We start from the raw sequence: 22,412 nt of genomic DNA, 5'->3' as shown, positions 1-22,412 counted from the left end.
GCTCATTCACTTTGTAACTTTACTTTTTTTAACTTTATTGTTGATACTATTACAGATGTCCCCCTTTCCCCCTACTTTGCCCACCTCCACCCAGCCCCACACGCGCTTCCCTCTGGCCGTCACCACACCGCTGTCTGTGTCCATGGGTTGTGCAAATATGTTCTTCGACTTACCCCTTCACCTTCTTTCATCCATTTCTCCCCTTCTCCCTTGCCTCTGGCAGCTGTCAGTCTGTTCCATGTATCCACACCTACAACTTTACTTTTTGTCATTCTTTTATAGTCCCATATATTGGTTACATTTATAAATAGTAAGAATTAAGCTATTAAAAGAAGAAATGTAAATTTAGTTAAGTAGAGTATAAGTAATCTAAAAATCTAGATGTTCCTTATATTAAGCAAATATGTGTCTAAGACTTGCTATGTAGGATAATAGAATAATACAACAACATTTATAGTTTACAACATTCACATAAATGATTTTCACTTATTTGAAAACCTTGTGAGGTAGATGTGGACAGGACAGACACTTTACAGATAGAAAGTCTAAAACATTTTTGAATGCCAGGTAATGTGATTCAACCATGGGATGTGACTGAATAAGATATTGTCACTACCCTTGTGTTGCTCAGAGTCTGGTGAGAAAAGAAAACACTAAACACATCATCATCTTACCGTGTGGTTAAGTGCTGTGACAGACGTGCAGCAGTTTGGGGAGAACACAGAAATGGCTGTGGCTAATCTTAGATTAAGGAGAGGTTCTGGGCAAACTTCCTAAAGTGACTTGCCTGGAGTCACACTAGAAAACAGTTAAATCAGTGTTCTCCAGAGAACGTCGTAGAGCTTGGGACTCTTCCGTACTTCAAATCTGAAATCAAAGATCAAAGATGAAGCTAGTATTTGGTAGAAGCCAGAGATCAGATACAATATATCTTAAATTCATCCTGTGGAAATAGTACTTTAAATACTTCCCAGATAAGGAAAATTTACAGATCCTCCCTAATTTTTTAAATAAAAGTTTAAATGCCCTTGTTAGTACTTTATAAGTAATAGAATTATTTGATAGAGAATCTAGGTTTGACTCTACATTCCTCATTAATTACTTAGTTAACTTGAAGAAGTCACTTAATTTTCATTTCCTATCTAGAGAACTTACAAGTATGTGATAAGTGCAAAAAGAATATAGTTTGCAATGTATAAACCTCCGTTAAAATCTGCTATATCTGTAAAACAGTATTGTGGTTTGCGCTTGCTAGTTAAGCTGGATTTGAGCTAGCCCTCCTAGTGATACAGTTCCACATGAACACCACAGACATTGCTAAGCCCGCTTTTATTGTTATGGGATTTCCTGTGTTCTAAATCTACATTAAATAAACATGTATATTCTTGTGGGAGAGCATGGGGCTCTATCCATTTCCTGACTAAGCCAATAAAATGAGACTTTGGTATCTTTGAAATTGGATTTAGTCATATGTTTGTTTCATTTTCTTTTATCCCAAGTGAGGGATGTCCACTATTGGAGCAATTGAACATTTCCTGGTGTGACCAAGTAACCAAGGATGGCATCCAAGCACTAGTGAGAGGCTGTGGGGGTCTCAAGGCCTTATTCTTAAAAGGCTGCACACAGGTAATAAATACTCCATGTGGTGCTTATGATAGAGAATGATAGAGAAAGCATAAACTTTACAGGCAGCCCCAAGATGTTAACCTAAAGAATATGGAATTGTTTTGTACTATTGGCCAAAGACATGTGTTTACCAAAAATTAGTGGGTTTTTTAGAGTGAAAAAGAGAGAAGAATTAACATCTGACCAAAGATAACTTTTTGGTTTTAGGGGAGGCAGCCTGGAGAGACAAAACTCATTTTGAGCAAGCACCATAGGCAAGAAGGGTCTCACACAGTTGAATCTGGAAGGAAAACTTGCCGTGTCCTTACTGCCTCAGACCTTGGGCTGGGTAGGCGAGGAAGGCGGCTTGGCAGTTTCCGCTTGTTTTTAAACCACCAGAAGGTTTTCTTAAATGTGTCGAGTATACAGCAAACCTACATTTTACAGCGTGGATGCTTATTTCCTGCCGGTCACATTACAAATCCAACTAATTTTGCCATTAAAAATATTACTGGAAGGAATTGGCATGGAAATCAGTGGGTTGAGGCGTGACTGACAAAGTGTAGGGCTAGGCTCTTGTTACCTTATATTTTTAATGGTTATTGAAACCATGCCTTGGATTCGATTGAAAATGCCCTCATTCTTTCACTGTGATGGGAGATGTTCCATTGTTTGAAACAGAACTTTGGAAGTATGACTATCATAAAACAACAGCTTGAGCTTCTAGTTATTAATGGAAGCCTGAAAAATATTGATTGGAATGCATCGTTATAATCAATTACTTGCCATCTGTTCTCAGCACTGTACTCCTGGCACTGATCTTCCAGCAGCAGATAAACTGTGGATTCTTTTCCCGGCTCCTGCTCCCCACAATGTAGGGAGTGTAGAAATGTGAAAATTCTTTCAGTTTCATAAACGCTCAGCAAAATGCTGTAAAGCATATCTGTCAGAAGAAAAACCCACAATACTGATCATGTGAATTACACCTTTATGTAATCATGCGTCGTGGTTCCTTTGAAGCTTGGTTGGCTGTATTTAGACTGTGTTGATGAGTGTGTGTGCTTAAATCTCTGTCCTTTAAAACAATGTCAGTAATCATTTTTTTCTCTCTCTTTTTAATCTTTTAGCTAGAAGATGAAGCCCTCAAGTACATAGGTGCACACTGTCCTGAACTGGTGACTTTGAACTTGCAGACCTGCTTAGTAAGCAGTCCTCCTTATAGCCTTTCTGTATTACTAATCAATTTCTGTATTATCACTGTAAGAACCAGTGGTTTTTTCTAGTTCAACCCTGGGGACACAGTAGACACAGCTGATTCTTTACCTGCTTGATGATACTCCAGGGGTTTTGACACAGACAAGCGGGTAGCTTATTCAGAATTTCAAATAGGCTAATTATAACTTCACCCCTTTCTTTCCTACTTAAGAATACTTTTTAGAATTAATTATTTACAAACTTCAGTATATAAAGTATGTTTGGTAAATTAATTGCAACCCACCAATTAAGATCTGTCAGTGAGTTGTAACTATTGGAAACCACTGATCTAAACAGATGACAAGCAAAATGTGCCCTGTAAATTATATTCAAGTAGTATTTGTAGTTCACATTTGGTTTCTTTTAGACTACTAATTTTTATGTGTCTGTCCCAGAACTCCTCAGTTTTTACTTAGAGAATTTGTTGAAACTATTCACAGTCCTAGAATGTTGACAATATGTCTTCAGCTTTTTTATATTGCCTTGAGAAGTATATATGTGCGTTGCTTTGGAGTGAGAGCCTCTCTTAGCAGTGAAAAAGTTGGTGAGGGTTTTCCTTATTTTTACTAAGCCTTTTGCTTATTATACTCTCCCCTTCTTGTTTAACCACCTACAGCTTGAAAGCATAGTGGCTGTTGGGTATAAAAATGGTAATTTTAGCCCTGGCTGGTATGGTTCAGTGGACTGAGTGTCAGCCTGCAAACTGAAAGGTCACAGGTTGGATTCCCAGTCAAGGCACATGCCTGGGTTGCAAGCAGTTCCCCAGTTGGGGGCGTGCGAGAGGCGATCGATTGATGTGTCTATTGCACATGGATGTTTCTCTTCCTCTCTTTTTCTCTTCCCTCCCTTTCTCTGAAAATAAAATCTTTTCTTAAAAAATGTGATAACTTTAAAGGTGCTACATTTTGTGCAATTTAAGCAACTTGCCCTTCCAGCTCTTCCAGGGTTGTGCTCTCTGATAATGATCTGCTTAAGTGGCTTCTGGAGACTGAATTAAAAGAATGACATTCTTTTTTAATTCTGACCACCTCTTCCTTTCAATTCTGATTGCCATAGCTGCTAACTACCAGAATTTGCATAATTTCATTTATGAAACTGAAATATTTGGCCTGAGAGAAAGAGCTTATACAACTATTGTAAGCATATAACCTTCATCTTTTTTTTTCTTTTATAGGTGCTTTATATAACCTTCATCTTACAGTGGCAGGAAAAAACTGTTTGGGGCATCTAGATTTTATTTATATACACACACACACACATTCTGTATATATGTGCATATATGAGTATGTTGCATGCACATTCACACATGCGCATAATTATTACATATATACCATTCCTATCATTTACTCTTTTAGTTTAATTTCCTTTGCCATTCCAACAGACAGAAATCATAGTTGATAAGCATAAAGAACTAGTTCTCTCATGTGTTTATTGTACTGTTTTCCTTCACTCAGATATTAGGGCATGAGTCACTCTGTCATTTCTTTCTTACAATGTGAGGAAATGTGATTCTCAACATTCACAGGACTTCACGTTCCTGCACAAACTGAAGTGACCAAAGTACATTCTTTACCCATTCTCTTTTTCTTGACTAATTTGAAAACATAAGCGTTCAGTAAATTTTATTCTTTTTCTTAAGATTTTATTTATTTTTACAGAGAGGGGAAGGGCAGGAGAAAGAGAGGGAGAGAAACAGCAATGTGTGGTTGCCTCTCGCACACTCCATACTGGGTCAGGGCCTGGCCCGCAACCCAGGCCTGTGCCCTGACTGGGAATCGAAACAGCAACCCTTTGGCTCGCAGCTTGGCGCTCAATCCACTGAGCTACACCAGCGGTGGCCTAAATTTTATTCTTTTTAAAAATTTAAAATAGTGGTAATAGGACTGACTTTTCTCCTCTCTTCTTCCTCAGTAATTCCTTATAGACTTTAAAACTTTAAAAAGGATTTATAAGCCAATGTCACCCCAATAAATTCAATAAAATTTTAAAAGACATTAAAAAGGAAAAGACAGTACAGCCCTACAATACTTGACTAATACTGTGTGACACAAGTTCCACTGGCTGGGCACATCCTCTCGTCGGGTTGTTGATTCCCTCTGTACGTTTCTGGTGTCCTCTTCTAGCACCAGTGATACATCACACTTGTGTGGCGCTTTCTTAGCTTCTTCACATGTGTATATACCCCATTAATTTGTCCTTATGGCAAGTCTTGTATCTGCCTTAACTTCTATTTTTAGCTGTATTTTGTTTCAGTTGTACAGTAGTGAGAAAAGGCTGGTTTAAGCAGTGACTCTTTAAAGCCTGGATTTTTTTTTCCCCCAGCCGTCCTTGCAGTTTAAGGACACCGGTTAAACAGAGATGACAGGAGAGCTTTTCTGAGGCTCACTCAGACTTAGTCTAGCAGGGCAAATTGGAGTTCTGGTTACATCTGATCATATCCAACGTGTTAAGACATTTATACATGACTTTTTTTTTTTAACCCTTACCTGATGTCATGCTTATTGATTTGGGAGGTTGGGGAGAGAAACACATCAATGTACATGAGAAACATTGATCGGTTGCCTCTCATACACACCCCAACCAGGGATCAGGCCCGCAGCCTAGGTATGTGCCCTCACTGGAAATTGAACCTGCAACTTTTTGGTGTACGGGATGGTGCTCCAATCAACTGAGCCACCCCACCAGGGCCTATATGACTTTTTTTTAATGTAATATCTTTTTTTCTTTTTCATTTTAAGATAATTTATAACATAGAAAACTGTATTTGAGTTGGACACAACTGTTTATCTCCATAAATTAGAATATTCCTCACTAGAAAACAAAAATACAGAAATAAATGGATTTATGGTTGATACAAGATTGCAACTGCCATCCACAGGTTGTTTTATGTTTTTAGTAACTTAGTATCAATTTTGAACTTGTTCATGTGTTTATACTATTAAAATACTGCCACTCTTGTTTTGTAGGTTTTAAAACCACTTAATTGAATCCACACCATAATGTGCCCCATGCCATTCCCAGTAAAAGAATCTATTATAGTTTCCTCCCTTTATCCCCCAAATGGGCACAGATTCTCTTGCAAACTTAATGAAAAGGAACTGGAAGGAAGAAACAAAGTATATTCATTTTCTTTTATGTCTGCTACTTGATTAATATTAAATCTGCTTTTACTTCTTTTTGGTACTTATTTTCACTGAGATAACTTTTTTCCCTTCATTTTGTTCTGCTAAGTTACTAATATGTGTGGGGGTTGTTTGCTCTTGTTTTTTAGCAAATCACAGATGAAGGTCTCATTACTATATGCAGAGGGTGCCATAAGTTACAGTCCCTCTGTGCCTCCGGCTGCTCCAACATCACAGATGCCATCCTGAATGCTCTAGGTCAGAACTGTCCACGGCTTAGGTAAACATTTCTTGTTTAGCTCAAAAAGTCGAGAAAAGAACAGAGGCCTCCTTCGCTTATATTTATTCCTTGGAACCCTGAAATCTTTAAGGTAGACCCTGAAAGGCCACTAACCTTTTAGATGCCCTCCTTGCTTTATACTTTATTTGACTGCATATAATTGTCCTGCATTAAGAGATAATAGTCCCCATTTTCTGCTTCCTGCTATACATACTAGGAAAAAAATCATTTTACCTTACTGCTTGAGGAAAGAAATAAAGGCATTTTTTCTAATTAATGCTTTAATAGACAGTCCCTGGCTTGAAATGGTTCAACTTATGATTTTGACTTTAAGATGGTGCAAAAGCAATACACATAATAAATTACAGATATATTCAACATTTTGTTATAAAATAAGCTTGTGTTAGGTGATTTTGCCCAATTGTACGCTAATGTAAGTGTTCTGAGCACATTTAAGGTAGGCTAAGCTAAACTATAATGTTTGGCAGGTTAGGGGCATTAAATGCATTTTCAACTTAACATTATTTTCAACTTATGAAGGATTTGTCTGGACATAACCCTATTACAGGTCAAGGAGTATCTGTAATTCCTTCCTGAAGAAAGATTTTGAAGGTCTATTCTTTGGTTACTTATATTGTAATAATGATGCAAGGTGCATAGCAGAGAGTATTGAAAAAAAAAACAGCCCCAAAGGAGAACCTTCCTTATGCTGATGAATGGTATTTTACAGCAAGCTGTATTTCTTTATGGCTCCACATATCTGGCTAAATATAGGATTGGCTAAATATTAAGAATGCTGTGTTAGGGGGGGAAATCAGGACAACTGTAATAGCATAATCAGTAAAATACAATTGAAAAAAAGAATGCTGTGTTAGCACGCATATGGTATCAAACCAATATTGATCCTGTAAGAACACACAGCGTGCTGTTCAATCTCCATATACCTTTTTTGTTTTTCTAAATAAAACTTGTACTTTTATATTGGACATGTCAGCAGTTGTTTTAAATGATTCACAAGTATTTATTTAATCTTTAAACACCATATAAGCACTGTTATTACCTCCATATTATAGATGAGAAAACTGAAGCCCAGAGAAGTCAGGTAACCTGTGCGGGTCTCACAGCTAGGAAGTGCAGGAGCAAGGACACAAACCCAGGCATCTTGCTTCAGAACCCATTAAACTACTTGTTTTACATGTAATAATCATTTGAACCAGTAAAACCTTTCAAAACTTTTTTTGTAATCACCTGGCCATGGACCTAATTATAATTAGTAGAAGAAAATTTGCCTACAATATCAAAATTCCTTAATAGGTCATAGACTTGTTGATCAAAATTAGTAATGTTGGAAGCCTACAGAGGTTTATTCAAGAGCTAAGGAAATAGCCAAACTCTGTCTGAAAATACTGCCTGTTCCCTTTTTGTTTTAAAGAGAGGGATGCTCGTTCAGCTTCCTCCTCCTACTCCATGGTTTATCTGACTGTTAGAACAGAAAGGGTCTCAAATGCGATACTTGTGTTGGGTTCAATCAGTTCATGCTTTTCCGTTAGATACAGCATTTCATTTCTAATTGATTGTCGGTTGATAATGCTTTCTTATATGTTAGTGGAGTTTTTTTTAACTTCTGTAAGTAATTTGTAAGCAAACATACAAATATTCTGTGGTACTATCATGCAGATGCCATGAAAATTTTCCCAGAAAAGCTTTTTTTTTTTTAAGATTTTATTTATTTTTAGAGAGAGTGGATGGGAAGGAGAGACGGAGAGAAACATCAATGTGTGATTGCCTCTGGTGCACCCCCTACTGGGGACTTGGCCTGCAACCCAGGCATGTGTAGACATGTGGCCCAGGGGATCGAAATGGCAACCCTTTGGTTCCCAGGCCCACGCTCAATCCACTAAGCCACACCAGCCAGGATAGAAAAGCTACTTTTGATTCCCGATCCTGTGTTGGGTATTTAGGTTGGTGTTTAGCAATTCCTGAGTAGGAGAGTGGCTGCCAGCTCAGCTTCCCTGGCCTCTGGGCCTCCCTGGGAGCCTATGGGAGGAAGCTTAAGGGTATTTTTTCATAGCTATGGAATTTCATATTTGGGATAGTCCTGTAATTAACCAGTTTCTTTATTACATTTTTAAAATCTGCTTAAATCTGAGTAGACCTATGTGTAAAATAGGGAAAGAGAATAATTTACTTTAGCAACAGATTAACAGAGTATCTGCATTTCCGTGTTCTAGGAGCAGGCTGCCCTCTGGGGGTAAGCAAATATGCCATCAAGAAGCCTTTTAAATGCATTTCTCATACATTTTGGCATTAACTACAAGCTTCTATTGTATTCTTCTGATTGCATCACTCTGAAATGTGCTATTTACAAGATCACTTTATGATGACTCAATGAAAATGAATGGCAAGATCTCTATACAGACTTGCTTAGCCTTTAATGTCACTACATTATATGTTCCTTAGGGAATAGGAGGTTGTTTTCTTAAATTCTTGCTGTTTTAAATAAATGCCGTTTTCAGGGACCAAGGGCTTGACTTTTGCTTTGTTTTTTAACAGAATATTAGAAGTGGCAAGGTGTTCTCAATTAACAGATGTGGGCTTTACCACATTGGCCAGGGTGAGTATTTTCTTCAGGGTCTGTGTAGGTTTTGTTTGGGATTTTTATTTCAAAAGAATGAGCAAGGAGGGAGAATCACATCTGTGGAGAATTGAGGATGTGGGATGTGGGGCCCTTTACCTGCAGCTGGTGTTCCTGAGCTGTCTCATGCAGCAGCTACAGGCTTGTAGAATACGCACTGTTCTGGAAATGCAGGTGTATATTGGGTTATAACTGTCTTGGACCAATGTAACGGGACAAGGGGAATGGTGTTTGCCTTCAGGCAAATTGATATTTAATACCACTTAGTTTTCTGGCCTTAAACATTTCCCATATTTTAAATGTTTGTATTGTAATGTTTGCTTTTGTATCTTATAGAATTGCCATGAGCTTGAAAAGATGGACCTAGAAGAGTGTGTTCAGGTAAGATTGTGGATTTTTACTCAGAAATACAGTACGATAGAAACTTGTATGACATGCACATGGCAGCGTCCACTTCCTTCCCCTGATGTAGTGCCGTGCCTGGCAACACGGCTGACTCTCCATCTCCTGAGGTGTCCCCCAGGCACACCAGGCAGATGACTCGTGGCTGTGTGTTGAGGAACTAGGAAAATATATGCCATCAGTAGGGTTGCCATTGGGAAGAAAGAAGGCCTAAACATTAAAGCTAGAAAGATACTTCCTTAGGCCTACAGGGTTTTGATACTAATAAATAATTAAAGCCCCATCACACTGAATAGCACTACCCCTTTCTAGCTTAACTGGATGGGGGACCCCTTACATCATTAGCCCCAGAGACCTAACTCTGTATGGAACCCTGTCCTTCAGGCAGGCAACCAGATATCTCCTTATCAACCATTTCTTTTCTTACCAATTTAAGACCTTTGAGATTAGTTGATTGAGGGGAAACTAGAAAGAAGATAGAGCAGTGAATTGTTTTAATGGTAAAAATAAAGAAGATTCTCGGGTAACCATTGAGGTCAGTTTTTTTTAATTGTTATCCAACACTTCTTAGCAGCTATTAGTTCTTATACTGAACTAAAACTTGTTTATGTTCATTTATCTCTAGCACATGCCTGAGTGTCCTGTGCGTCCTTCGTGGTGTTAGTCCTTCTGAGTGATCAGCGCACACCTGCCTGCCCCAGCTCCCCACCCTTTTGAGATTTCTTAGCCCCTGTGAAGCTATATATATTAGAGTAGTATAATGTCTCAAGAGTTAGAAGAATTTGAAAAGAAGCACTGATTTACTTTTTGTCCTAAAATAACTATAAAAAACTGTTCTTCCTTTAGGAGTTTTTCCCTCCTGAATGTTCATAGGTAACCCAGATTTCAGCAGCCCTTTGTGCCACCTTTGGGAAAAAACTGACACCCAAGATATCAATCCTGGCAAGGCTTATAAAATATAGGTCAACCATCTAAAAATTTGACGACATTCACATTAATGTTTTTTTCATGGAGCAGTGTCTTACGATTGTTTTCTGTGATGGTTCTAAGGAGGTAGAACAAAAAGTCCAGTGGGTAAGTTACTAGGGCACAGATTTTCATTCATTTCAAAAACAAAACAATTTTCAATAGACCTGTTCAAAGATTAAGACTAGAGAATACTAGGACTTCTGGCCAAGATGGAGGCGTAGGTAGACATACTTCGCCTCCTCGCACAACCATAAGGAGGATCACAGCTAACCTCAAAACAAAAAAAAAACACAGAACTGCCAGAAAATCAAACTGTGTGGAATTCCGACCACCAAGATTTAAAGAATACTCATCCAGACAGGTAGGAGGGGCAGAGACAGGGAGCTAGGGCAGAGAGGATGCAGTGTGGCAGCAGCGGCAAGGAGGTGGCGGTGGCCAGCAGAACAGGTGGTCCCACATTCATGTGTGGCAGATAAAAACCAGGAAGAACACCTGGGGAGAAAACCATCCCAGCCCTAGGCCAGATCACAAAGCCCAGGGTTCCAGCACCAAGAAAAAGCCTCATAACTTGTGGCTATAAAAACCAGTGGGTATTGGGGTGGTGGAGGAAACTGCCAGTCTCTCAGGATAGTCTGTTTAAAGGGCACCCATGGTCCTAGGATGTATACAAACCCACCCACTCTGGGAACCAACACCAGAGCAGCAGCTAGAGGGGCACCAGTCGCATACAGGAAGTGGGTGAAGTGACTGGAAATGGGGCAAGTGCTGAGCAAGCAGCATTGTTCCCTCTCGGACCCTTCCCTCACATACAGCACCCCAAAGCAGCGAAGAGGGTTCCTTCCGCCCTGGTGAATACCAAAGGCTCTGCCCCTTACAAACCAAGACAGGGAGTCAAAGCAGCTCTATCTAATACACACAAACACACCCAGGGAGGCTGCCAAATTGAGGAGACTAAGAAATGTGGCCTGAATGAAAGAACAGATCATAATTCCAGAAAAAGAACTAAGTGAAACAGAGACAGCCAACCTATCAGATGCAGAGTTCAAAACACTGGTGATGTGGATGTTCAGAGAACTCACTGAGTGTAGCAAACTCGTAAGGGCAGAAATGAAGGCTATGCTTAGTGGTATCACAAGAAATCCACAGGGAACCAACAGTGAAGGGGGGGAAGCCTGAGCTCAAGTCAGTGGTTTGGAATGCAAGAAATAAAATAGTCAACCAATACAGAAGGAAAAATAAGAATTAAAAAAAAAATGAGAGAATAAGAAGACTCTGGGACATCTTCAGAAGTGCCAACATCAGAATCATAGGGATGCCAGAAGAAGAGGAAAAGAAAGACATTGAAAACTTATTTGAAAAAATAATGAAAGAAAATTTCCCTAATTTGGCAAAGGAAATAGACATATAAGTCCAGAAGGCACAGAGAGTCCCACACAAGATGGACCCAAAGAGGACCACACCAAGACACATCATAATTAAAATGCCAAAGGTTAAAGATAAAGAGAATCTTAAAAGCAGCAAGAGAAAAGCAGATACTTACCTACAAAGGAGGTCCCATAAGACTGTCAGCTGATTTCTCAAAAGAAACTTCACAGGCAAGAAGGGACTGGCAAGAAGCATTCAAAGTGATGAAAAGCAAGGACATACAGCCAAGAGTACTCTGTCCAGCAAAGCTGTCATGTGCAATTGAAGGGCAGATAGTGCTTTCTAGACAAGGTAAAGCTAAAAGGAATTCATCATCACCAAGCCCTTATTATATGAAATGTTAAAGGGGCTGATTTAAGAAAAAGAAGATCACAACTGTGAACAGTAAAATGACAACAAACACAACTATCAACAACTGAATCTTAAAAAACAAAAACTAAGCAAACAACTAGAACAGGAACAGAATTATAAAAATGGAGATCACGTGGAGGGTAATCAGCAGGGATGGGGAAGGAGGAGAATAAGGGAAAAGGTACAAGGATTAAGAAGCATAATTGGTAGGTACAAAATAGAAGGAGTGTTAAGAATAGTATGGGAAGTGGAGAAGCCAAAGAACTTATATTCACAACCCATAGATATGAACTAAGGGGGATGGATTTCTGGAGGAAGGGGGATTACCAGGTGGAGGAGGAAAAAGGGACAACTATAATAGCATAATCAGTAAAACGTACTTAAAAATTAAGACTAGAGAATACCAGATGTGTTGAAGCCTAGCTTCTCAAAAAGCAGATTCAGATAACTGTTGGGATTTCAATCTCAAGATTTCATTATTTGATAGTTTTATCAATCAGATACCAGTTTAGATTACATGTGTAGTCAAGAATGAGGTACAAGCCATGAGTTTGTTTGAAATTACACCTAAAATAAACCTACATGTTTCTTTCAGATAACAGATAGCACATTAATCCAGCTTTCTATACACTGTCCTCGACTTCAAGTATTGGTGAGTTTGACTCGGAAAATTTTATGTTTATTAGATTTAATCAAAACCCAGCTCTTGCTTTCCTCTTGGTGTCTGGCTACCGTTTGGGGAGAGTACGTTTTTCCAAATTGCCAACTTATAGAGGACCAAGGAAGGAACTGAAAATTTAAATGTTTTCTTTATCAGTACTTAGAGATTGTTTTAAAAAAACAACCTTGGAGACTGAAAACTGAAGTGGAAAGTATGAGTTCTCTCTCGCCCATGAATTACTCTCTAAACTGAATGATGGTTCAGTTTCGAGAGGTCCCAGGGACAAGATGGCCCAAAACATAGTTTGCTTCACCTTGAGACCAAAACAAAAGCAATCAAGACTTTACTGCAGGGAGTTCTCTGCTACTGTTTCTAGTAACACTGTGGGGCAGACTTCTGGCTGACCATTCTGTATCTAGGTTTGTTTTTGGTGTATTTGGTGACACTTTACTGTCCAAAATTGGGTAAAGGGTTTTGAGTTTTCACGTGTAGAAATAAATGAAGGTCTTAAGGAAAATTGATAAAGTGAAGGGATTTATGTGAAGAGAGGACCACACCTGACAGCTGTAAGAACCAACTTTATTTAATTAACTGGGCATCCCCCTGTACCAGGTGATCAATATTTAGTCCAAATTCCAGAAATATTGGTGTAGGAAAAGCTTGAGCCCTGCTTGTTCATGTAAAGAAGAAAAGTGTTCATTTGTCTTTGGGGGAGATAATCTTTCTTTGTTTATGGAACTGTTTCACAGTCGTTACGTGAATTCGCAAAGTATATTTTGAATCACACAGAAATGTGGATCATTGTCAAAAGCAGGACCCTGGCAACTCTAGTTTGCTTTCTTCACTTTACCGCGTGGGTCTAGTGATGGTTCCACATACATCAAAATCAAACCAGAAAGGTCTCCTCTCTGAGGGTAGACAGGCCTCTGGCTAGAAGGATGCCATAAGGTATTTCAGTGTCCTTCCTTGCTCTGTTTGGCCGCAGAGTCTGTCTCACTGTGAGCTGATCACAGACGATGGAATTCGTCACCTGGGGAATGGGGCCTGCGCTCATGACCAGCTGGAGGTGATTGAACTGGACAACTGCCCACTAATCACAGACGCGTCCCTGGAGCACTTGAAGAGCTGCCACAGCCTTGAGCGGATAGAACTCTATGACTGCCAGCAAATCACTCGGGCTGGAATCAAGAGACTCAGGGTAAAGATGGCTGCCTCACTCTCCGGCTTTCTTGTTCTCGGCACCCTTTCCTCCTTTTATTTTTTTAGATTTAGATTCCTGCAATTATTACATTTACGTAGACATTTAGCAAAGGGGGAAAAGTGGAGGACAAACCTAAAGGCAGATAGTTTCAGCTGGAAATTCAGTAGGAAAATACCCCCCGAAGGGGAGACAAGGAGGCCTCTTCCCAGCAGAGTTTCTCCAGTGATGTCCAGACTTGAATAACATGGCTGGAGTCTAAAGCGTATGCCAGGTTTTGGTTCTAAAGGAAAGAGAGAAATAAAGAAAATACTTAGTTAAATAAGATTTAATAATTTAATTTGTATTTCCTTTCACATCAACCCCTTTTATTGGGGTTTTTAATTTTTAAGACAACAAATGGATCAGGTAATTTTCTCCCTTTTTCTTTGTGCCCCACCGTAGTAGAGACACCCATGTATAGCCAAATGATCGGAAGACAGGTTGCCAGCAAGGAGGTTGTAAAAGGCTAGATGAATCTGTGCATTAGAATATTCAGCTCAACAGACATTTATTGGAACATCTGCTTCACACCTGCTGTGAGAAAGGCACTGTGCTTAGTTATCACTTACAACCAACCTCTTAAAAAATTCCATGTTGGCCAAGTGGCACCCGATCATGTAAAGGCGCACCAGCTCTCACCTTGATTTCCGCTTGGCCCCAGTCCCGCCTCCCCCATCAGACCTGCACGACTGAGCACGACTGCAGTGGGGACTCCTTGCAGCCAGGTTTCTCCTGCTCGCAAAGAGGAGAGCCGCAGGTCAGCCACAGCCTCTTCTGTGGCCCACTCGTACTGGGTTCCTGGCTGTCGGGAGCCTCTTCTGTCTCTGAATCTTCAGAGTCTTTATATGCTCTTCAGGTCCCTTACCACCTCTTCCACTTGAACTTAGCTGTTTATGTGCACGTCCGGACTGTAAGGTCCCTAAGAGCAGGATTCTTCATCTTGACCGTCTTTGTACCCCTCTAATGTAACTAGTACAGTGCCTTGAACATAGTAGTTATTCAGAAACTATTCGTGTAGTAAAAACTAGAAGCATATTGTTAAAAGAGGGAACTTTGGTTTTTTAAATATCAGAGGAAATATTGTCTATAGTGACTTGGAATAAAATCGTACTTTAAGCTTATATAGTTTATTTCAACTATGGGAACCAAACGAGGAATCTCCTTTGGCACAGGTTAAGAAACTGATAGGAAGTTTTTCCCCCATTGTAATGTTATGGAAGCAGGTGCCAAAGTTATGCAAGGTGAGTTAGTCATTTAGAACAATGTGGGATACAGAATAGAACTCAGGCCTCTCGACGTCTGGCTGCTAGTGTTCAGCTTCTGGCCTGCTTTCATGGCCACTCAGCCCCTCAGTGTTTTTTCTGAAAAGCAACATTGCTCTTTCTGTTTAAGCCCTCTCTCTTAGTAATGTTTCTGTCTTGTTTCAGACCCATTTACCCAATATTAAAGTCCACGCCTACTTCGCACCTGTCACTCCACCCCCATCAGTAGGGGGCAGCAGACAGCGCTTCTGCAGATGCTGCATCATCCTATGACAGTGGAGGTGGTCAACTTTGGCGAACTGAGTATTTAATGACACTTCTAGAGTTACCGTGGAGTCTCCAGTGGAAGCGACCCCAGTGTTCTGGGCAAGGGTTACAAAGTGAGGCAGCATCCAGATCCCCAGAGCCACACGTACACACACATACCCACGCTCACCCCACCCATTCTAGCTCTGTGACCGGGGGACTGAAGATCGTGCTGGCTTTAACAAGTGGATTGGTAACACTTTACCATTCCTGTTGGATGTACCCAGAAGAAAATTACAGGCGAGGTAGGGGAAGGGGGCATTCCAGCAACCCAGTGTTACTGCTACTGCAGTTTCTTTATTTTGTTAAGGGGTTTCTTTGGCAAATTTGGAAAAGCAACTGCAGTCCTCCAGGGTCAAGGAAAGCATAGAAAAACAATATATGTTATGTCCAGGGACCAGAAAGGAAATTTCTTTGCATCCTATAAATGGTAGCCATCCATTGTGAGATGACTACACAGCTTCCGTGCTTCCTCGTTCCCATGCCAACATGCTGAGCATGCTCACAAAGAAGGCTCCTCCCTTCCACCTTCTGTTTTAGTGTTTGGCCCAGAGGTTTCCTAAATGACTGCATTGAAATCACTGTGGTCCAAATGTGATTACTTATTCACTCAAATTGTCGCTCTCTGTAGCACTCTTGTGCACCTGTGTCCTCCGTTGCTCCCTCCTGCACCCTCGCTCAGTCTGTCATCTGTTCCTAGTCTGCCTGCTCACAGTTGTTACTCTTTTGCTGTTGTGTTTACAGTTTGCATTTTGGATGATTAGTTGGGGTTACCAAACATTTTTAAAAGAGCCATTATCAATAAATATTTTTTTAATTCTAAATTTTACCATTAGGGGACCCTGCCTGAATCTTTGCCAGTCTGAAGGGAAACTGTTACAGAAGCAAGAAAAGTTATGAAAAGAATTTGAGCTAAAACTATTTTGATGAAAGTAAACTTTGCCCTTTGGTTTCTGTTACATCGTGTGCTCTGTGATATGCATAGTATGCCCAGTATTCCCCTGCACACCTTTTCCTCCGTCAAGTCCCACTGGCTTAATGAGGAAAGCAAAACGCATTACTAGCAAAGAGTGGAATGGCAAATCCCAAAACTGAGCCCAAAAGCCACCGCCACCCAAGCTCAGACATGTCACGTGTTCCCTGAAATCTTGGCATGATCAGTGACATCTCTGATTTGGGTCTGTGAGGTAGTTTTCTTTTACCAGGAATGCTGGTAGAGCAGCTGTACCGTCTAGCTCGTCAGTCTCCCCCACACCCCCGTTTCAGCCCATCAGGAATGCAAGAATGACCCTGTAACAGCTGGTCAACTGCAGGTCAGTGTTGGCGGTATCATATCTAATATCGAAGCCTCAAAGGACCAGAACCTTTTCAGAACTTGTCATCCATATCTCTCTTGTGCTCCAGACTTCCCATGAATGAAATACAAGTGTAGGCAGATGGAGAAATTGGGGCAGCAAAAAGAGGAAGTAAGGGGTTCAGTGCCTCTGCCCAGCCTGGTTATCAGACCTGAGGGCAAGGTAGAATATTCAGTGCTCGTGTCTCAGTCAAAGAAGCTTCCCCTCCCCCACCCCAAAAATCGTGCTGGATGAGTTAAATGAGTTTCTAAAGTAGTACAGGTAGATTTCTAAACCCCAAGGTTAGAAAGCTTGTATGATTTTTTAATAGGTTGACCTTTTTTTGCCTTTTAAAACATTGGTGTGCAGCCCCCCGTGATAGTAGATCATCTGCATGACCCAGACGGTTAAAAGACTTGTTTCAGTGCTTCGAGTGCAACAAACGTGTGTGAGTTACATGTGATTTATTTCCTCCCAGGCAGTCACATGAAAGGGTCTTAGAAATGTGTATTGACCCATCAGTATTTAATGTTATATTTATTTTAAATTCTATTTAATTATTCTCTTTTAAAAACTCAAATTACTTACAGTTTTCATTCCCATTTCCCCTTATCCTGTTTTCAAATTACAGTGTAAGAAACATGCTTTTTAAAGTGAGACTCACTCTCCTGGCTATACCCCACACATATCAATGTATATACTTGTACACACACTTCCAGATGTAGTTCATGACATTTGGATCCCCGGGTTACTCATTCAAACAAAACTAAAAAGTAATATTTAGGAGCCATCTGCTCCAACATAATTTTTTTATAGTGTCTGAACAAATTGACTATAAAACCCTGATTGATCAGTGAGTGTGGATTTGAATTACCAAATAGTTGAGACTGTAAAGGTACTTCTTTACTTGAAAAAGTACACATAAGTTTAAAAGACCCTACTCACCAGGGCTGAATGTCCTGGAAATGCTGTTTCTGTCCTCAGAGAGTGTACCCATGTACAGGGCCATGTGGACTTGCCCAGGCCACCCCTCCCTGTCTGGGCAGAGAACAGCCAAGTGACAGAATAAAAGCCTGGGGCACGCAGCAGTATGTGGTCAGGCAGGAGATTTGTTCCTTTCTCAAGAAAACTTCAGGCCCATCAGGCTTGGAAGGAAATATGTTTTTTTATGCCAATCTGCAACCTATGCCAGCCAGCTGATGCAATGTACCAGGACTTTGAGAACCCAGAACATGGTAAGTTTTGGTCAGGTGGAAAGGGTCCTGATGTCTTCCTGTTTCAACATCGGGGACACTTCTGAAAATTTAGTAAGGCTTCCCAGGTGTAAGTCTCCTTAGGAAAAGCTTACTGTTCCATTTGTCTGACTCCAGAGCCCCTCCACACTATGCCTTCCATAATGAAAAACTGCAGCGTGAGCAGAGAAGAGAGTTGGAAGAAGTAAGAAGGTACCTTCAAAGTCATTGCCATAAACCTGCCGATAGCCAGGAGGATTATTGCAGTGTCCTCTGCAGAGAGTTACTAAACATCCAGATCATCGTTTTTCCGAGCAGCCTTTCTCCCCTTACATTTTCCAGCATCATTTGCTACATCAGTATCTTCTACATCCTCTTCATTGGCCCTATCAAAGTGATTCCAGCTATTTTTCTTAATTGACTTTTGCCATGTCCTTCTTACACCCATCCTCACTGTCTGTTTAAAGCCTCCCTCTCACCCCCAGTAATGCTGCTTGTCCCTGAGTTCGCCAGTCTGGCTTCCTCCGTGGGTCCTCGTCCTGCCCCAGGCAGACTCCTGGGCAGCCTTGCCTGCAGTGACTGGTGCGGCCCGGGCCGAGTATGTAGCACTGGGTGCGCTTTGATGTTTGCTTACTGAATTTGAAATCAAACCTGGAAGTGAGCGGTTAAAGGGGATGTGGCTTCATTTTTTTCTCCAATATTTGGAATATGAAAGTACGTTGTACTTCATGTAAAAAGGGTTTTCTCCTGCTCTGCTCTCTAGTGGATGTAAAAGTATTTCTTAAATGTGTTTTGTAAATGTCCACGTTCATGAAATGAGTTTATTTAGCAGACATAAATTAGAAGTTTTACGTCTTCCTTGTATCACACATCTTAGAGGGATACCTGGTGAATATTTTTATGATGCTTTATTTTGGGCTTTCCAAACTGAACAGTCAATATAGCTATAATGCTATCGCAATCAAGTTCTTATATTCTAATTGCCTCATGAAATGTGTTGTTACTGGTGTGATAGCTCACGAACGCCGTGGGCGGCTAGATGAAGGTTGCGATGGCGCCTGTCTCGGTTTGAAGCTGTTGGGAAATACAATGGTGTCACTGGGAAGAAAGGAGCGGTTCCCTGCCATCTGTATTGGCAGCATCCCCTTAGGGGACTGGATTGTTCTGGAGAGACAGAACACTTGCCCGTCATAGTTGCAGACCCTTGGCCATTTAATATGTGCTGTGCTGAAAGTCACGGACTGCTTGTGACCGCCACCTGGGAGAGAGGAGGTCGATCTGGTCTGCCTTCCGCTCCTTGCGTGCATGACGTGTAAGGGTAGGTTTCTGTCCCTGTTGTGGATCCTGCCGACAGACTCTCAGTGGTATGCTTTGAGCTTCTGGAACATTTTATGAAAAGATTGCCTTGTCTGTCTGCCCACCAGTTCTAGGAACTTGACCCACCTCAAACCCAGGCCACGTGACTTAGCCAAGTTTTGTTTGAGAAGAGGTTTAGGATGTTTGGCTGGACTTGAAGCAGAGCCCTTCCTCTTACAGTGATCTAGGAGCAAAGAACCCTAAAGCAGTAGGAGAGTGAGGGGAAATATGGAGTCTCCGCCTTGCCTCACCTTTATTTCTATCATAAATTTTAATTGTAACATTGGAGGATAGAAAAAGACCATGTCAGCAGTGTATGATTAATAACATTTGGCTGTATTTGCTATCTCCAGATGCCCTAACTTACCATCTTGGTTCTCTAGCAAACAGTGTCCCTCTAAGCTTGCCTTGTCGCTTGGGACCTTGTGTCTGCCAGAAACTACCATCGAGGCAAGTGAGTTTTCTGCCCGAGGGGCTTTTGCAGCTCCCCACTCAGGGCAAGTCTGCCTATTTTGTCCATTTTTATGCTTAGGAGCATCAGTTGCACTTTTCTGAAGCATCTGATCCTTAAGAAAGTTAATAAAAACCTCTCAGCTGAGTCAGTGAATCTTTGGAGCCCGAGAGAGTTACACTCAATTTTCAGCAGAAAAAAATGTACCGGACAAGCTCACATGTGGGATGTTAAGAGGACTTCCATAATGCACTCCTTGCGCCTCCACTTCGCGCGTGTTCTGAGTTGGCCCCGGTAGAACTGGATTCCCGGGTGTTGGCCCTCAGTGCTTCCTCCACCAGCCTGGTTCACCGCCCCTTTGGGAAAAGAACCGTGAGCAGCCGGAATGGTATCGACTGACCCCGTTTTTTTTAGTGTCTCATTTTGAAAAATCGGGGTGGGAAAATGGTAGGTGAGATTTTTAAAGTAAAGGAGAGAATCAGTTCCGGAACTGGAGTGCTTTGCTTCAGATATGAGCATCTGCTCTGAACATACAGAAACAGCCGCTTCACATGCGAATGAATGGGTCCGTACCGTTTCTACTGGCAGTGAGAGCTGCTTTCCACACGCCTAACCAGAGTCACCCACTCGGGGGGGCCTGCACCACAGAAAGAGAACCCCCGGGGCTTCCCAGCCGCTGCTGGGCACGGCGTTCACCGGGGCGAGCGCAGGTGGGCAATGTGAGTCCCCACCCCAAAAAGAGGTGGGAGAGAGGCGTCCAGACATGCCTTTCCTCTTATGCCATACCCCAAGAACCCAAGGAAACCCTTGAAGTGATGTCTTTTTTTGTTAATTAAAGTGGAAGAAGGACTTTGCCCCACTAAGTTTCGCTTGTCATTGTCTCTTACTACTGTCTCTTATTAATTCAGATCTGTACTGCACTGCTGTTCACACACATGTATGTTTCTGACCTTGGTCTAACCCTTCTCAGCACCTGAAGTCACTGTTTTGTTTTTAAGGCACTAGTGAATGAGAACCTAAAGTCTTAGAAAATCCTACTTGAAAAGGAGTTTCTAAATGGCATGGTTTGATTACTTTACCTTTCCTCCCTAAAGACTTGAATGATTTTCTTTCCTAGTGCTATATAATAGATCTGTAATAAGTGAAACCTTTGCTGCTGCTCTTCTGGGTTTACGAGTTTTCTCCTTCCCTTAAGAATAATTTATCTGTTCTTCTCTGGTGACTGTTAATTTCTAGTAAGTGCAGGGAGAGGCGAGCCTGAGATTTCTTCTCTCACTCCCCTTCCCTCCTGGCCCTGAATTACACACTGACCTCTATGACTTCTGTGGGATGGGGCTCATCAGAAGCTACTTGTGTTTTTTCTCAACTCGTCGCAGCTCTTGGAGCCGGCCCCTGCGGCTCTGGCTGCCCAGCACTGAGGGTTACTTTTTAGTTTTGCCTTTCTCCATTCCTGTTTCATGACTCAGCCTTCAGATGCCTCCCACTCTGGTCGCCTCCATCTTCCTCCCAGGAATCACTTCCAAGTAACCTGCCTTGGGCATTTCCCAGCTGCTCTCCCCCCTTTGCCCCCCTTGCAGTGGTCCTGAGAGCACAGACCTGAGAAGGAGGCCTGTGCGGTGCTCAGAGCACTTTGAGGACAGTCCCTGCCCGGCAGACTCTGCTTGGGGACAGAGATAAGATGGGTAAATGGTGCTGTGGGAGACATTTGTGTCTTCAAACCAGGCTCTTCCACCACCCGCCGCTCCCCCCCAGCCCCCGCCCCTGCCCCTCTCTGATCCCAGCCCTTGAGGGGGAAAATGCAGAGAAGTTGACTGGGAGTGTCTGATCCCAAACACCGCTGTCTGGCCGAGGCCTACCCTGGAGTGCCTCCAAGTGTGGGCGCTGCTGCTTTCCGTCTCCACCAGGCCTGCCCAGCACTTAGCCAGCCGGTCCCTGGGACCAACACGGTCCCCTACGTGGTGACTTCACACCAGGTTCCATTAGCTTTCCAAGTGACTGTTTCCACCCCATACTTTTGGCACTTGAGGTTGCAGGGGAGGGAGCGTTACTCAAAATAAAATCCAAGGTGGCAGTAGAGGATTCCTTCTGCTTTAAAATCTTTGGACTAAAAAGAAATGTTTTTATATATAAATATATAAATTGTTATGTAACTATTATTGTTTCCTGTATGTTCTAATTTTGTTTTATGATGTAATTAAAGGAAATAAGCTGTGAAGACTTTTCATTTTGCTGCGGAAATAGCTTGACTTGGAGCTGTGATTCTTAACTTTCTTGAACCCTAGAACTGCAGAGGCTCCTGAGGCTGAATGAAGGGGCTTCTTTTGGCATCCTTATATTTTTAAATATTATGTAACTAATCATCTTTATTTAATAGCTCATTAATAGCCTTTTTTAATACCTTCAATGTGTTTAAGAAAAACAAGAGACATATAAATCCGTTTCTGAAAATTCTTGTCTTACTTTGATACTAAGAGTTCAACCCGAGTCCCTCACCTGTGCTGAGGGATGCCCTTACCTAGGCTAGGAA

At 41.5% G+C, this 22,412-nt stretch overlaps 1 protein-coding gene across 4 annotated transcripts in view; it reads left to right on the top strand.

The window, feature by feature from the left end:
- FBXL20 (F-box and leucine rich repeat protein 20) overlaps positions 1-22,333 on the top strand; it is a 90,315-nt gene extending 67,982 nt beyond the window's left edge. For all 4 annotated transcript variants that reach the window (XM_045835854.1, XM_045835853.1, XM_045835856.1 and 1 more), the window contains 8 exons: positions 1,500-1,626; positions 2,733-2,807; positions 6,131-6,261; positions 8,815-8,875; positions 9,233-9,277; positions 12,639-12,695; positions 13,690-13,902; positions 15,372-22,333. In XM_045835854.1, coding sequence (XP_045691810.1) covers positions 1,500-1,626; positions 2,733-2,807; positions 6,131-6,261; positions 8,815-8,875; positions 9,233-9,277; positions 12,639-12,695; positions 13,690-13,902; positions 15,372-15,479 — 817 coding nt within the window. In that variant the 3' untranslated portion in view covers positions 15,480-22,333. The remainder of the gene's footprint in view (positions 1-1,499; positions 1,627-2,732; positions 2,808-6,130; positions 6,262-8,814; positions 8,876-9,232; positions 9,278-12,638; positions 12,696-13,689; positions 13,903-15,371) is intronic.
- The last annotated feature ends 79 nt before the right edge of the window (positions 22,334-22,412 follow it).

Source organism: Phyllostomus hastatus, unplaced genomic scaffold, assembly GCF_019186645.2.
Source record: "Phyllostomus hastatus isolate PE091 unplaced genomic scaffold, TTU_PhHast_1.1 phas_contig_210, whole genome shotgun sequence".
NCBI lineage: Eukaryota > Metazoa > Chordata > Mammalia > Chiroptera > Phyllostomidae > Phyllostomus > Phyllostomus hastatus.
The sequence above is the reverse complement of the archived record's forward strand: the minus strand, read 5'-3'. Positions and strand labels throughout refer to the sequence as shown.